At 32.1% G+C, this 14,816-nt stretch overlaps 1 protein-coding gene across 1 annotated transcript; it reads right to left on the reverse strand.

Annotated features, from left to right (window-relative positions):
- Positions 1-10,507: 10,507 nt before the first annotated feature.
- LOC149171792 (peroxidase 5-like) lies at positions 10,508-12,586 on the reverse strand. The gene is made up of 4 exons (XM_089427602.1): positions 12,205-12,586; positions 11,721-11,912; positions 11,234-11,411; positions 10,508-11,035 (listed from the first exon to the last, which is right to left on the reverse strand). The coding sequence occupies exons 1-4, from the start codon at positions 12,436-12,438 to the stop codon at positions 10,611-10,613; spliced, it is 1,029 nt and encodes a 342-aa protein (XP_089283728.1). The 5' UTR covers positions 12,439-12,586; the 3' UTR covers positions 10,508-10,610.
- Positions 12,587-14,816: the final 2,230 nt, after the last annotated feature.

Raw genomic sequence — 14,816 nt, forward strand, 5'->3', positions numbered from 1 at the left:
TCTTCTTAATATTCAATTCATTTACATAGATATAGAAGGTCCAATCTACTAAAGGAAGCTACATCCAAGATATGAAAACTACCACTTGCAGCATGCTATAACACGATTAAGGCACCAACCTCAAAAATATGCAAGCAACTGCCCACCTTAGGCTACAGCCTCATTGAGGAAACAATCTTAACAATGAGTTTTCTCTAACCTACTCTAGGTTTGAACCTTATTGATGGTACAACCGTAATAATGAGTTAGATGTAACCTTCCATAGGATCCAACTTGATTGAGGCCCTAAATTCCTTCTTCAACTCCTGGCTGACATTTGTTTCATGTCATTTCAAACTAGATCCATTTTCATCATTTATCATTGAATCGAAAGTCATATGATAATCCACAACCTATAAACAATGCCACAACCATCACTATATCCATGATCATTTCAATCATTCTCACAACCTGCAACCATTGACATTGCAATCACTATTTCAACTTGACACTATTTTCATAAATACTACCACAAAATTTCATATAAGCAACTGTCACTAGCTATCATGCTATTGTCCATACTCTTCTTCTATCAGTTCATCAATTCGGTCACTCAATCCCCTTCTCAGAACCTGTTTTCACAATTTATCCAAAACCACCGCAACCTACTCGTGGCCCCTCAAATCATACAAAAGGGGCCATGGTCATCAAATAACTTTCAAAAGAGCCTTACACACCTATGGTTAGATTCATATCTAAAATTTGATCACCCAAATTCTTTTGAAATTGAATTCGGATAAATATTAACCCCCAAAACTCGTAAAAGTTGTATGAAAACTATATAAAAATAAGGGTTTTACAAGAGTGTTTTGTAGACACACTTCTATAATATGCACTTTCTCGGACGATGGATCTATATAATTCCCAACGAAATTTTCTACTGGTCCAATAAAATGTCTACATATAAAAATATAAAAAATATTTTCAAACCGAACTTGTTAACTAGAGGGGTCAAACACATTACCTTAGAGTTACGAATGGAGTTCTATAAAAATTATCTTTCCTAGTGTTTCCTGTGAGGTACCACCTCCAACATTATTTTATTAACCACTGAACATTCATATGAATTGGGTGCTAGGCCAAATTATTCGTTGACTCATATGTAATCAAATTTCATTCACTTCATCGAACTCTCTTGTAACCAGACCATGGCGGGTTCCACTAACGTAATCCCCAAAAGTCATTATATATAAACTAGAACCAAATACTTTTCAACAAATGAATCCTTCATAAGATCGTTAAGACTAAACCAAATCATTCAATTGAATTATGTTTTTTGGGAAAGGCGCAGTCACTAGTATATATAAGGGTTCCATGCAGTCTGGCACTAAGAGGGATGATAAAACTCCAACTGATAATGTCTGGAATCCTGGGAGTTTGACCAAGGTAGATAGGAACCATATGCTTGTGCCTTAATATGTTCATGTGAACTACAGCTTATGAGTGATGATGCCCAATATTAGCCCCATATTTTGAATATGAACTTATTTATGTGACTGTCCATCGAGGCTGCATCATTAGAATTACTTGGTCTCCCACATGATCACATCAACTTGACATCATCATGCCATGTGGCAGCCAGAGAGGGGTTCAATGTGTCACTAATTTTTGGTCGTTTCACCAATCAAAAGCTACAAATTTTCCTTGACATTTGAATTTGGAAAGGTGTCAATGAGACCTATGTAGCCATTTAATTTCTAACATGATTTGGACATCATAACTGCATCAAAAACTCAAATAACTTGAAGGATATTTATCTTTATGTGATGAGATCATGTAAGAGAGCTAGCTATCTTACTCCTTCATGGAGAGTCCTTCTACTTCCTTAGGCATCATGAATGATGTTGTTCTTGTCTTGAACCTTCCCTTTCAAATTAATGACAACACTATGTGGAACCTATGAAAAAAAAATATTTAACAAAAAGTGTCTAAGCGGTATTGCACATAATGTACATAAAGAAATGTGTTTACCAAGTTCAATTTCCACTTTCTCACTCAACTATTTACCATTAGTTCAATGCTTGTGTGGAAATTATAGTTTAATTGTTGAGGTAAACATTTCTATTGAAGGTGTGGGAGGATACCCTTATATTCAATCCTATCTGTTCATGAATATTAATCCCTTATGAATATTTTTCTAAAGTCTTCTAAAATAAGCAAAGATATCTTATCTTTACTATACATAAGAAGTTTTGTGATTCGTTTTAGAAAAATAAAAAGGAGACTCTTCATGATTGATTGATTGATTTTTTGGCTAAATAGAACCTTTATTTCATAATTTTAATCAGTTAACATGACAAATAGCATACTACACATAGTACTAAATTGCGACAATCATTCGTAGCTATAACAACAAAAAGGAGCTTTCGCCAAACTTTGGACATTTTATGGTCATATTTTTAACATCTCCTTGATTGTCAAAAGTTCAATGGTTGTTGTCATCACAATTAAAGTCGTTGTTATTTCGACAAATATTGTCCTCACATTAGGTTGTTGAAATTTTAAGGTTTAAACGTTAGAAATTGCGACGTTAGGGCATTGAAATTACAACGTTTGGACATTGAAATGTGACAGAGTTAGTGTAGGAATTGCAATGTTGAGGCTTCAAAATTCCTATGATTAAATGTTGAAAGTGTGACAAAGATGACAATTAAAAATAAATAAATAAATTCACCTCCCCATATGTGTGTTTCACATTTATGTTAAATTTAGCCAAAAACATTGAATTAAGATTCAAGAAAATAAATTCACCCTCTGTCCCCATCCCATCCCATCCCCAAGGGAAGAAGACTTGATAAATCCCCTATGACAATTTCACAAACTTAAAAAACATAATAATACGCTCTGATTTGATTTTTTTAAATGTAATTTGTTGGTTAAACCAGAGATAACTCGCTATTCTTTCCAGCCCTACTTGTTATTTCTGATATGTTTACACAATCTTTTCGAACATTTGTGTTACTAATCTTTCATTGATATCGGGAGAGAAAATGTCAATCAATTGGCATGAACTTTTGGATTATTTGTGCTTTTTTAGATCTACATATTACTTCCATGGCTAAGTTTCTTGTTGCATCAGACCTTGCATTATTTTCATTTCAATCTACAAACTTTTATCGGGAGAGAAAATGCCAATTAATTCACATGAACTTTTGGATTATTTACACTTTTGAGATCTAGAGATTGCTTACATGCCTCAAGTTTCTTGTTGCATCAAACCTTGCATTATTTTCATTTTAATCTACAAATTAGTGTAACACTTACCATCGTATTCTGTGAACTACCACATCATTTACGTGATTTCCTTTTAGATTTGGTCTCGAGGATCTGTTTTCTTCATCAAAGCCTATGCATGGCCTTTCAATAGGTTAATATTTTCATATGTGTCTTCTTGTTGGCACATGTGGCTGTAATCGATTCTTTGGTCTCTCTTTGTTGAATGATCTTATATCTGTGCAGACCGTTCCTTTGCAAAAATGATGACTTTTCCTCCTAAAAGTTTAACACGTGACTTTTTGATCTCTAATGCGATTTGGAGAAGCCTTCTTACTTAACAAATATCGCTATACAGACATCGCTACTATTATATGTTAGAATGTATATTCACTATTTACAATATTTGATATTATTAAATAATATATACTATAACTATTTTCACAAGTTCTATACATGATATTATTTACAATTAGTTTTTCAAAAAGAAAAGAAAAGGAAAAATTAATATTATAATAATTATTTTTATCTAATTTAAGTTTTTAAGGTTATAGTATGAATATCTCTATTTTATTTTTATTGCATTCAATTATATATATAATATAATTAAAATTAATAAGTTAAAATTATATATTTAATAAATAAAATAAAATAAAAATATTTAATAAGAGTGATAACAATATATGTCAAGTCTCATTAGCACAACCAGTTGAGGATGTGCCTCATGAGCAATGCAACCCAAGATCAAACCTCATGGGGGTGGTTGTACCATGTTCTAGGGGGAGGAGACATGCTAAAAAATCCAGTTAGCTAAGGGTTATTATGGCCCAGGCTAGGTGTGATCCTCGGGTGACTTTGATGAATTAGATTCTCCTAGGTTCCATCTCTTGAAGCCACAGGTCAACCCTCGAGGATCATAGACAACTTGACGAATGAAAAAGAGTGATAATAATATATATTAATAGCTATTTACATTATTTACAGAAAATAACTAGCACATTATTTACATGCCTTTTATGCTTTTATTTTCAGTTCAATCGACCTACTTACACAATTTTTTTTCCAGAATATGTTTCAACACTATCCTATTGATTTCATTTCATCACAATCTATGTTTGGGATGCTGCTCAAAATGGTGTCGGTGCTTCTTATTTTTTTGAGATAAATTTTCATGCACATGTGGATAGGACCATATTCGTCACATTCCAAATATATCTCAACTTTAGTTAGGTTTCACTTAGGGGTTTAGGGTACTATCAGAGAGCCAAAACACATGAATTATTAGTTAACTCTTTTCAACAAAGTTCTAAGATACACTATGCCATATTTATAGGATCACAATAATCTCTAAATTCGATAAGCATTTATGTAGACATCCCTCACTGGCTTTAGTCTTCATAACTTCTTCTTGTAGGAATGATATCAAATTTGTTAGTAGAGGTAGCTCTTTTTCTCTCATTATGGTATTTCTAAAAGGTTTTGGGAAACCATCACTAAACCACTTTACTTCACTTATATATATACTTATATACATATATATATATATATATACTTATATACATATATATATATATATATCTATATATATATATATATATATATATATATATATATATATATATATATATATATATCGAAATGACATTTATTTTCACTGGCTATGATATAGGTGATAACTTCAGACTTGTAATCATAACATTTAGGAAAAATTAAAAGAAGATCATTCTAGGTATTCAAAGGAATTAACAATTAAAAATCCTTAGAATAAATTTTGTTCCTATTTGATTAAGGTGAAAGCTTTAGATAATTGTATCATATTCATGTAATATTAAATACTATGCAAAAACGTAAAGACCTCACATAAATTGTTCCGGTGTTATTCAATCATTTGTTACTGAAATATTTGATTTGATTGACCAATTGTCTAAAATGCAATGTATCCACGATTATGGGTCAACATTTCAAGTTTCCAATAAAATTCATCAATAGAATTTACACCACAAGTAAATAAATCAGACTTATTTTACCTACAAAATGAAGTAATTATACAATAACCAATATCCAATGAATATGGTTCCCTTCCACTTTTTCCTGATAGTTTGAGAGTGAAATCAAAGAAAAAAAATACTAAGGAGAGAAACAATCATATAGTCTAATCTAATGTAATCCAATCAATGTTGATGAAAAGAATGCCAGATACATCATAGAGGAAGATACCTCCTACAATTAAAGTCACTCCAAAGATAGTCATACTCTCCAAACTAGTGGTAGGGACAATTGTGTTGTTAGCACTGTTCGATGGAGTTGTCACTAAGCCATGAGCCATGTGGGGATCTAACCTAAGTCTTCTAACTAAACCAGATTTATCCTTTAATTTAATTATAAGAAGAAGAAAATAGCATGTTTATAACTCTACATTATTTGATAATAACATACAATTGAAATTTTATTTAAAACATATGAAACATGCAAGAAAATTAATTTGCAACAATTTACATAAGTGAAACAAAAATGGAAGAATATTTGTTGTAGTGACTTGATTGGTATCCTTATGACTCTATTGGGATGCTCCTGCTGACCTACCCAACTGAGTTTACTTCCGAGCCAACTAGGAATAATCTCCTAGCCCAGGGAACCTCCACAGGTTCCCTGGCCCTCCAAGCCCAAGTCCTACCAATTGCATTGTGTCTAAGTTAAAACCAACACTCTCCAATAGATCCAAGTTTGTGTTCTCTCATTTTTCTCTCCAAACCCCCTTCTCCTTCTCCACATTCCTCCTCTGAATATAAAATCCTCTAATGCCAAAATAAAAAACATGGGTCTCCCCCTTCTCCTCTCATCTTCCTTCCCTTTATGTCTCTTCCTCTCATCCACCTCAAAGACTTACCATTAATTCCATGACTACCGCCTATCCTTTTGATTTAATGACCTTGACATTCATTTCCATATCTTATCCCAAACTAAATGTGAGAAAACCTTGGGAATTGAAATAATGATATTTGAATTAGAAATAAATTAGAGAAAACCATATCTTATCCAGAAGTAAAATTGAGAAGATACCATGGGAATTGAAATATGGATATTTAATTTATAATTAAATTGGAGAAGACCATATCTTATCCAAGTAAAATTGAGAAGACACCTTAAGAATTGAAATATGGATATTTAATTTAGAAATAAATTAGAGAAGACCATATCTTATCCAAAAGTAAATTTGATAAGACACCTTGAGAATTAAATAATAAAAAATAATTAACATCATATCGATAAAATAAAACTATAGATTCATAGGTTTAGGTATATACAAATATTAGTTAATATTTATAAGTCAATATTTTCATGTCAATTAAACACCAATCAAGATGAGCATGATAGGATCATGTAGGGAATTACAAGAAAGGTGGCTAGATCCTAGAGTTGGATATGTGGAAGATGAAGTTGAGTTTGATGAGGTAGTGACTATAGGGGGAGGCAATATGGGAGAAGAAAGATCTGGGGAAATTGTAGGAGGAGGAGATATTGTTGATGGTGTTGTCAAGGATTGAATTGACAATGAATTGGGTACTGCTACTTTGGGGGAAGGAGTGGGTGTGGGTGCTACCATAAATGTTGAGCTCAACAATATTAAAGTAAAAACATAGAAAAATAAGCGCATCGAATCTGCCATGTCTTTTGAGAGTTGTTGTTGTGGAAGAATAGAGAAAATTCGTGTCACTGAAACTTTACAATGTCGATCTCTTCCTCAATATCAAAAAGTGAAGAAATATCAAATAATGAGATTTAGAAGATGAAGGGAAGAAGACTTGATAAATCCCATATGATGAGAGGCTTAAATAAGGGTATCACCACAATAACCATAAGGAAGAAAGAAAAATTACTTTGCAAGGTCTGTAGTCATTGTGTAAGAAAGGAAGGAACCATAATATCCTTCTCTTATTCTATGCAACCCAAGGACGAGGCTTAAGTCAGAACAAGACCTGTAGAGAAAATTTGCTAATGAACATAAGAACGTGTCAAGGTAATTAGGAAATCACCTCACCTTGGCAGCTTAAATATCAAGACCCTGGGATTATAATTCACGATGGAGCACGTAAAAAAACCCACATATGAATTTATGAGTACCTCTGTGCAATAATGGAAAAACAATGAGTAAGGAGAACTATAAATTGAAACGAATAGGTAAGGAAAAGAAAAAAAGCTGAAAGACTGTATTTAAGCAACCATATTAGTAAGATGCAAGTGATTTACCTCTATGATGGAAGCAAATATGAAAACCTCTGTTCACAATCATGTCTACCAATAATATCTACATACGCAAACAAAAATATAGGGCCTCAAAAGGGCTTAGACATATTGAAAAATTGCAGTGTGGCATCCTTGCCCTGTAAACCAATTTTAAAAACGAAATGTGGTTGCCAATCAAATTTCATAGTTTTATTAAACCTAATCACTCCTCACCGTTAGACATAGGGTTACAATCTGAGTTTTTTGTGGTAAAAATCTCCTCAAATGATGTGATCATCACATGGAATGGATGTCATGGCATCCAAGCACAACGCCAAGTATTGCATATCCAATTTTGAACTTTAAATATATATTTATTTTGGATTTTGAGTTTTTTCTGGTTTTTTAATTTGTTCTCAATGTGATTTAGTAAAGTAATTTTTTGCAATTATAAATTTAGATTAGATGATATCTTGCGACACCAAACATAGTGTGTCACAATTGCAACAAACGACTTCTTTCATCACAATTGTGACAACTTAATCATACGTCACAATTATGACTCATAAACGAAATTGTGATGAACATAGGCACTAAAACCAAAAAAAAATGGCATATTTCTGGGTCTTTGTGAAAATATGGGCCATACCTTTGGACTATATCATCTCTATTTAGTCCTATATGTAGTAATGGCCATCCATTTACCCTAGATTAAAAAATAACCATAATTCTTTGACAAGAATTACAATACTGTAGTCCAAACCACCATACACCATAAAAATGCTAAAAAAATAAAACCATGTAATAAAAACCACCCATTCTTTCCTTCAAAATACAAGAAATATTCCGCTCGTAATTGACACAATGTACAATGCATGTAAGTAACCATGAAAAAAAATTGACCTGTACAAATTGTACACCCACTTCTTACTTTATTTCTATGAAAAAAAGTCAAAGTCATAGGAGCACAATATAGTAAGACTTCTTGAATATAAGAGTAGATGTTTTTATTATCTAATTCCCTTTTTAAGAAGGTGATATATGATATATTAAAAATTAAAAAATGGAAAAAAGTTCATAAAGGCATTTCCTCTTCAATAATCCAAGCTAACAAAATATCACAAATTAAATAAAGAGGAATCCAAAGTACCTTCAAATATCCAATATTTTATATTTCAAGAAAAATACCATGCTATAGGTATTAAATCCTTCATAGTTCATTGAAAAATATGAAATTAGAAGTAGCCATTACTTTATCTATCTATCGAGAACAAGTAAAGTACATAAAAAAATATGGAAGTCAATAATAAAAGAAGCAAAAACATTTTCCTTCGTAATGGATAATTTAGTGCTAGAGAGTTTCTTTGGAACCTGGGTCACCAAAAAATAATCCTATGCATAATGTCTAATATTAAATGAGAACAATAAATTTAACTTAAGCTCAATTTGGTGGAATCGATGAGAATGATTGTCAGGGGATTAAAAGGCTTGATAAATAATGGATTTTTTCATCTCACACACTTACGACTAAAATAAAACTAATTATTTTTCTTGTCATATTAAGATGACAATTTTTTCACAAAGACTAGTGTAGATAATTTCAAGTGTCAAACATTCAAAAGCATATATTTTAATACAGTCAATTTATAGGAAATACAAGAATTTGTCTATATTTAAACAATAATTTTTTATAAATGTTTTGAGATAATGATTTAATATTGAACTAATAAATTCTCTAGAGAAATTTTATACTACAAAAATTTTGGTACAACTATTTCCTAATATAGATTTCGTATAATTATGTTACAAAATTATTTAATAAACATACATGCTAAATAGAAACGAAGGTATAATACAAATTTAGATAATAAATTGAATTGACTCACGTTGTTATAAAGTCATTAAACAAAAGTGAGACAGGATGAATACATTAAAATAATCAATACCCATATCTTCATGTAGACACTATTGTATAATATGTGATAGATCAATAGCGCGAAATTTTTAGTGCTAAAGATTGCTTTGAGTGAAAATGCAACATTGACATTTTGGGTGCTTTCGATATGACCCTGTAAGTTCAAGAAACTTATAAGAATATAGTGAAAATAAAGGCTTTTATATGCATCACACTTTGTCTGTGTGTTTGGTTGATAAAAACCATGACTTTTTCTCCCACAGATACAAAAGAATGATACTTTATGTGAAATTGGAATGGAAATTAAAAATCACATTTCTAAAGGGCATCCTCTTACTATAGAGGTTAGGAGCATCCCAAGCATTAGCTTTCTATTATTAAAATATAGTAAAATCCATGTCATCCTACTTGAACTATGCCTTTATTTATTGAAATAGATTATTGCTACAATGCCAAAATGGATAATAGTTCTTTAATTCTTGTCTAACAAAACTAATGATTTTTAAGTGCATGGAATGTTCCATCAAATATATATACTTTTATGCAAAGAGAAACTTTATATATATAATAGTGATATTTTGGTGTTGTGTTTTTATTAAGGTATATCTAATATTGTTCAATGATACTTTTTATATTAAAAGGATTTGTAATTCCTTTCATACTAAACATGAAATTAACTTATACCCCTCTCCCACCCTTATAAAATTAGTGTGAATTTATTTTAATTAAATATATATGATAAATAATGAAAAATTCCTTCTTTTAAAATATCTCTTTAACTAAATCTCTAAATAATTAATAACTAATAAATTAAAATTAAAATAAATTTAGATTATTTCTATAAAAATTTTAAAATATAATTATTTATTAAAAATAATATGTATTTAAAAATATATTCCATACATAAGTAAATAAGAATGACTCAAATATGAAAATTAATATTTGGGAAAACAACAAATATATGATTAACAATACATAAAACCGATACATAGTACATGAATAACAATCGTTTCACTTGATATCTCATTATCCTCATCCTCGAGGAAAACAAATACGTTATGACGACGATGTTATTATTATTATTATTCTTCCTATTACATTATTATTAGAAGGGAGGAAGGCACACAAAATAAACCACGTGAATTGATTTCGGAGAAGACGAGGATTAAATCCATTCCAGTCAACTAGCATCCCATCTGGGGGCCACGTCTTGCTCAGCCTATGAGCTATTGATGACACTGCACTTCCGACGAATTTCTCCCTCGTTGCCTGTCAATTCGATGATCATTCCCATATTGACCATGGCAGCGGCAAACCTTTCTTGCCATGTGCGCAAGTGACGCCGCCCAGCGTTTGCTTTGACTACGGTTGCGGTGTTTCGATCTGTGAGCAGCGTTGCATCGGAGGTAAACAAACCATGTTTTTTTAGAAGGCCCTTGTAGTAGAGATTGTCGATAGTTTCAGGCGTATAAGTATCCATGAACACGGTCGTGATGTTGTTGCTGGGGTTTCCCTGAGGACACTTCTTCTTCAGTGTGTCAGCAAGCATAGGATCAAGAGATGGGTCCGTCGGAATAGTGGTGCTGAAGTTGTAGAGCCTGCTCACAAATGAAGTGCAATGAGAGACACCAATTGAGTGTGCTCCTGCATCAACACACCCACTCATGGATGAACATTACAAATTACAGCGATGAAAATACAAATTACAATATTTTTACTAACCATTGAAATCTTAATCCCTGATATGATATATGGTTACTCTCGTGTATCTGATCTTATTGCAATGCACTTCACAACCATAAATATACCTACATCAATACATTCACAAAACATTGTATGCACCTGAGAGTATAACCATGTCCTTCTGGGATAGACCTTTGGATGCAAACCTCTGTGTCAACTGGCTGACATTGAAGGTAGGGGCAGGTATATTTGTGGCGACTTCTGAAGCCAGTGAAATAATTCCATCCCTTCGTCCAGCAGGAACATCCCAGCTCAGAGTATGTTTATGTGGCGATGCCTGCAATCAATTATAAAAGAATTAATTTTTGTTCAACATTGTTTTGCTAATTAAATATGTTCTTGAGTTAAATTAGAATACACATTGTCGCTTGCTTCAGTATCATATAAAGGGTAAATAGACTTATATTCGAACGATGTCTGTACAACAGTAACTACAGAGACATTTGTATTCTTTTATAACGTTATTTGAAACATTTGAGGACAGAAAATTGAAATACTTTTGATATTTTAAATTAATAAAACCTTAAATCCTTGTGTAGACTCCTGTAGCGAAACTGTAACTTTTTATAATTTGTGATATGCTTACCAGCTTTGTGCTATCTCTGGCAGCAAATGCTAGGATATCTGCACAAGAAACAGTGTTTGGGCAGATGGCCTCTAATCTCGATTTCGCTGTGTCAATCACGTCATATCCGTGAAGGCTCGGATTGTTAACAGGGCTATCTTTCTCCGCAGTGTTGTTGGCAGTGGAGTCTATGAGAACAGACCCATCGCATCCCTGAAAGCAGTCATGATTTCAACATTCAAACACACTATAACTTATAATTTCGTTAGAATTGGACTCATGAGTTACAGATTAGGAGTAGATGGTGATAATGGATAACGATTACCAGAGGCACATATATCTAGATAGATAGGAATAGAGATGGAGAGGAAAATATATTGATTTTGTCCTATTGAGTGGGAAACCTCTAGAAATAGCCCAAAGCATTATGAAGGTCTGTGAAAACTTGCATTTCATGAATGTTGATATGTTTATCAAAATTTAATGATGGAATATTGAAGCCTACCCTCACGAAACAATCATGGAAATGCATTCTTATGAGTCCAGGAGCTACTTCTCGACTCTTCAGGAATGCATGTCTCACAACCTCGAACACAGTGGATTCCGCTTTTGGACAACTGTGATCGTAGAAACCCACTTCAAGAGCCCCATTAATACGCGCTGCCAAACCAGAATAAAGTAACAGAGCAAGAAGGGCCGAGTACTGATTGGTCTTCGCCATTGCCGTTTCAATACGCATAAAAACTGCACTATCTTGATTTGTATATGAAGAAACTATTAGATAGTAAGTAAATAATAATTATAGAGCCTATAGGAAATTCCAGATGAAAAAGAAGTTTCTAGTTATCGTAGAGAAGAAACATGCTAATGCTTTGTCGCTAACTTACAGAAATCCGTGCCACTGGGGGTGGGTAAAGAAGCTTTGATTATAAGCAGTACCACCTTCAATAAACGCACTGTATTTATAGGATGATGTCCAAACAGAAGACTTCGTGAAAATACATCAACCTTCCTCAGATCCATCCACTGCCAGAAGTAAAAACGTGGACACGTCGTTATCAAGATGCAGTGTAAGAGTCCCGAACCGAATTCGTCAAAAGTCAGACTTGAATTGAATAGGTAAAACAGGTTTCCTATTTCTACACGTAATTTTGACGTTACAGCTATTCGACTAGTTATAATGGAGAGCGTCTGTAAGTTGACTGGCAAGAGGAATGGTTGTCACTCTCTTTACCTGGTTTAGATTCTCTAGTTCTGACATGTCTGCTAAATCTGCTCTTTGGAACTTTTTATATGGTTGACTATCTACAGAGTTTACCTCCTGAATTCCTTATATTGTTGACTATCTACAGAGATTACCTCCTGAATTCCTTTTATTGTTGACTATCTACAGAGATTACATCCTGAATTCCTCAATTTACCATGTCCAGAGACTACCTCTTCGAATCTTCGAGAACAAGAGCAGGTGTTTTTTTCTCTATTAATATAATGTTATCAATCAAAATGAATCCAGAGCTAAGAGCAGGAAGGTGTTTTTCTCTATTAATATAATGTTATCAAACAAAATTAATGTTATCATACAAAATGGGTTTTCAAGGAAGGTCTTTTTTTCCATTAATATAATGTTTTAGATAAAGGAAAAATGACTTGTTTTAAAGTTTTATAAACTCAATATTTAGAACTATTAAGTGAGTCCATTATCAAAAATTTATCAATAAATATTCTGAAAATATTAATGATATATCTATGAACCGTATATCAAAATATATATAAGAGGTCATTCCTCTTCTATATGAAACTTTCCTCAAACTTTCCTCAACGGTATAGATTCATTATTTAATAATATACTGTTATTAAACACAATGAGTCTTAGATTACATAACGAGGAAACTTTATGCACACGTTTTGATGTTATCACCATGCAGTTATTTATCATTTTTTCTCTAGAGTTCACTGCAGAAGAACCGCTACCGGCTACGTAGACTGAGTCCTGATCACTTTTTAAGTGCCGGCCACTCTGACATCGCTCATGCATTTTTAAATACTGGCCACTCTGACACCGCTCATGCAGGTATGTTTTACATCTTTGTCCACTTCTAAAAGTATTATAATTATAAACCGCTTAGAGCAATCATTGGCTGTGAACGCGAATTAGGTAATGAACTGGTTAGACACAAATGATGAACTCTGCTTACTTTTCAAAGGCCGCCCATTGTGTCATTGCTGAACAAAGCTGTCTCAAACGTATGTGTAAGTTTGCTCAGATCGGGGAGTATTATATGATAATTACTTAAACTTACCTAGCAAATCTCACCCACCACAAATAAAATATTTTCTAATCTCTTCACCAATGAAATAAGTTTGCATCATTATAACAACTTTGCTGATAAGTACTAATATCCCGAGCCAGAGATGAAATCTTCGCAGCAGTGAGCAAAATGAAATACGTTAACAATGGGAAGCCTAGTATTGTCGTCACTTTGGGTATAGCAATGAGTTAATCATTAACCTTGTGTTAGATGTGGTTTTTATATAATTATTAATGAATCAATCATCAATTCATTAACTTCTAACTTCGTATTAAATTTAGTTTTCATTTAATTATATGTTTATATATCTTTTTTGAAAGTTCATGTTTTTTATTTAAAAAAATTAATTTTATTATTGTGAAGTGTAACAAATTTATATATATATATATAAATGATAATGCTTCTAGATTTATAATTTTGATAGTTATGTGGAGTATATTTTAATGTGGAAAAATAAATAAAATATTTCAATGTAAACTTTCTTTTTCAATGTCAAGAAAGAAAGAAATATATCATGAAATTTTTAGCATGGAAAAAGCTTGAAGTATGAATAAGATTAGTAACGATAATTTTTTTTTTAAATATTGGTATAAATTTCCACAAATGAGATCAATACTTCTCTTAATAGTATATGGTATATGATGCATGTGGTATATGGTTTGAGAGAAATTTAAGTTTATAAACTCCTATGATTAAAAAAATTCTAGTCTTATTATTCTACATTTTAAAATCCACTAAAAATGTGTTTGAACTCTAAGTTTACATTGTATATTCTATAAAACTTGCAAGAGATTGAATTACTTATGTA

This window comes from Pinus tabuliformis, chromosome 4_2, assembly GCF_031772625.1.
Source record: "Pinus tabuliformis cultivar Carrire ecotype Pingquan chromosome 4_2, CPIR1, whole genome shotgun sequence".
Taxonomy (NCBI): Eukaryota; Viridiplantae; Streptophyta; class Pinopsida; order Pinales; family Pinaceae; genus Pinus; species Pinus tabuliformis.

What these genes read in the sequence shown, in the direction of transcription:
- LOC149171792 (XM_089427602.1), bottom strand. Translation starts at nt 12,438, where the DNA reads ATGCGTATTGAAACGGCAATGGCGAAGACCAATCAGTACTCGGCCCTT. An exon ending in TCCATGATTGTTTCGTGAGG is followed by an intron (nt 11,913 to 12,204) that starts GTAGGCTTCAAT and finishes GACTGCTTTCAG; the next exon opens with GGATGCGATGGGTCTGTTCT. An exon ending in GGACATGGTTATACTCTCAG is followed by an intron (nt 11,036 to 11,233) that starts GTGCATACAATG and finishes GTGTTGATGCAG; the next exon opens with GAGCACACTCAATTGGTGTC.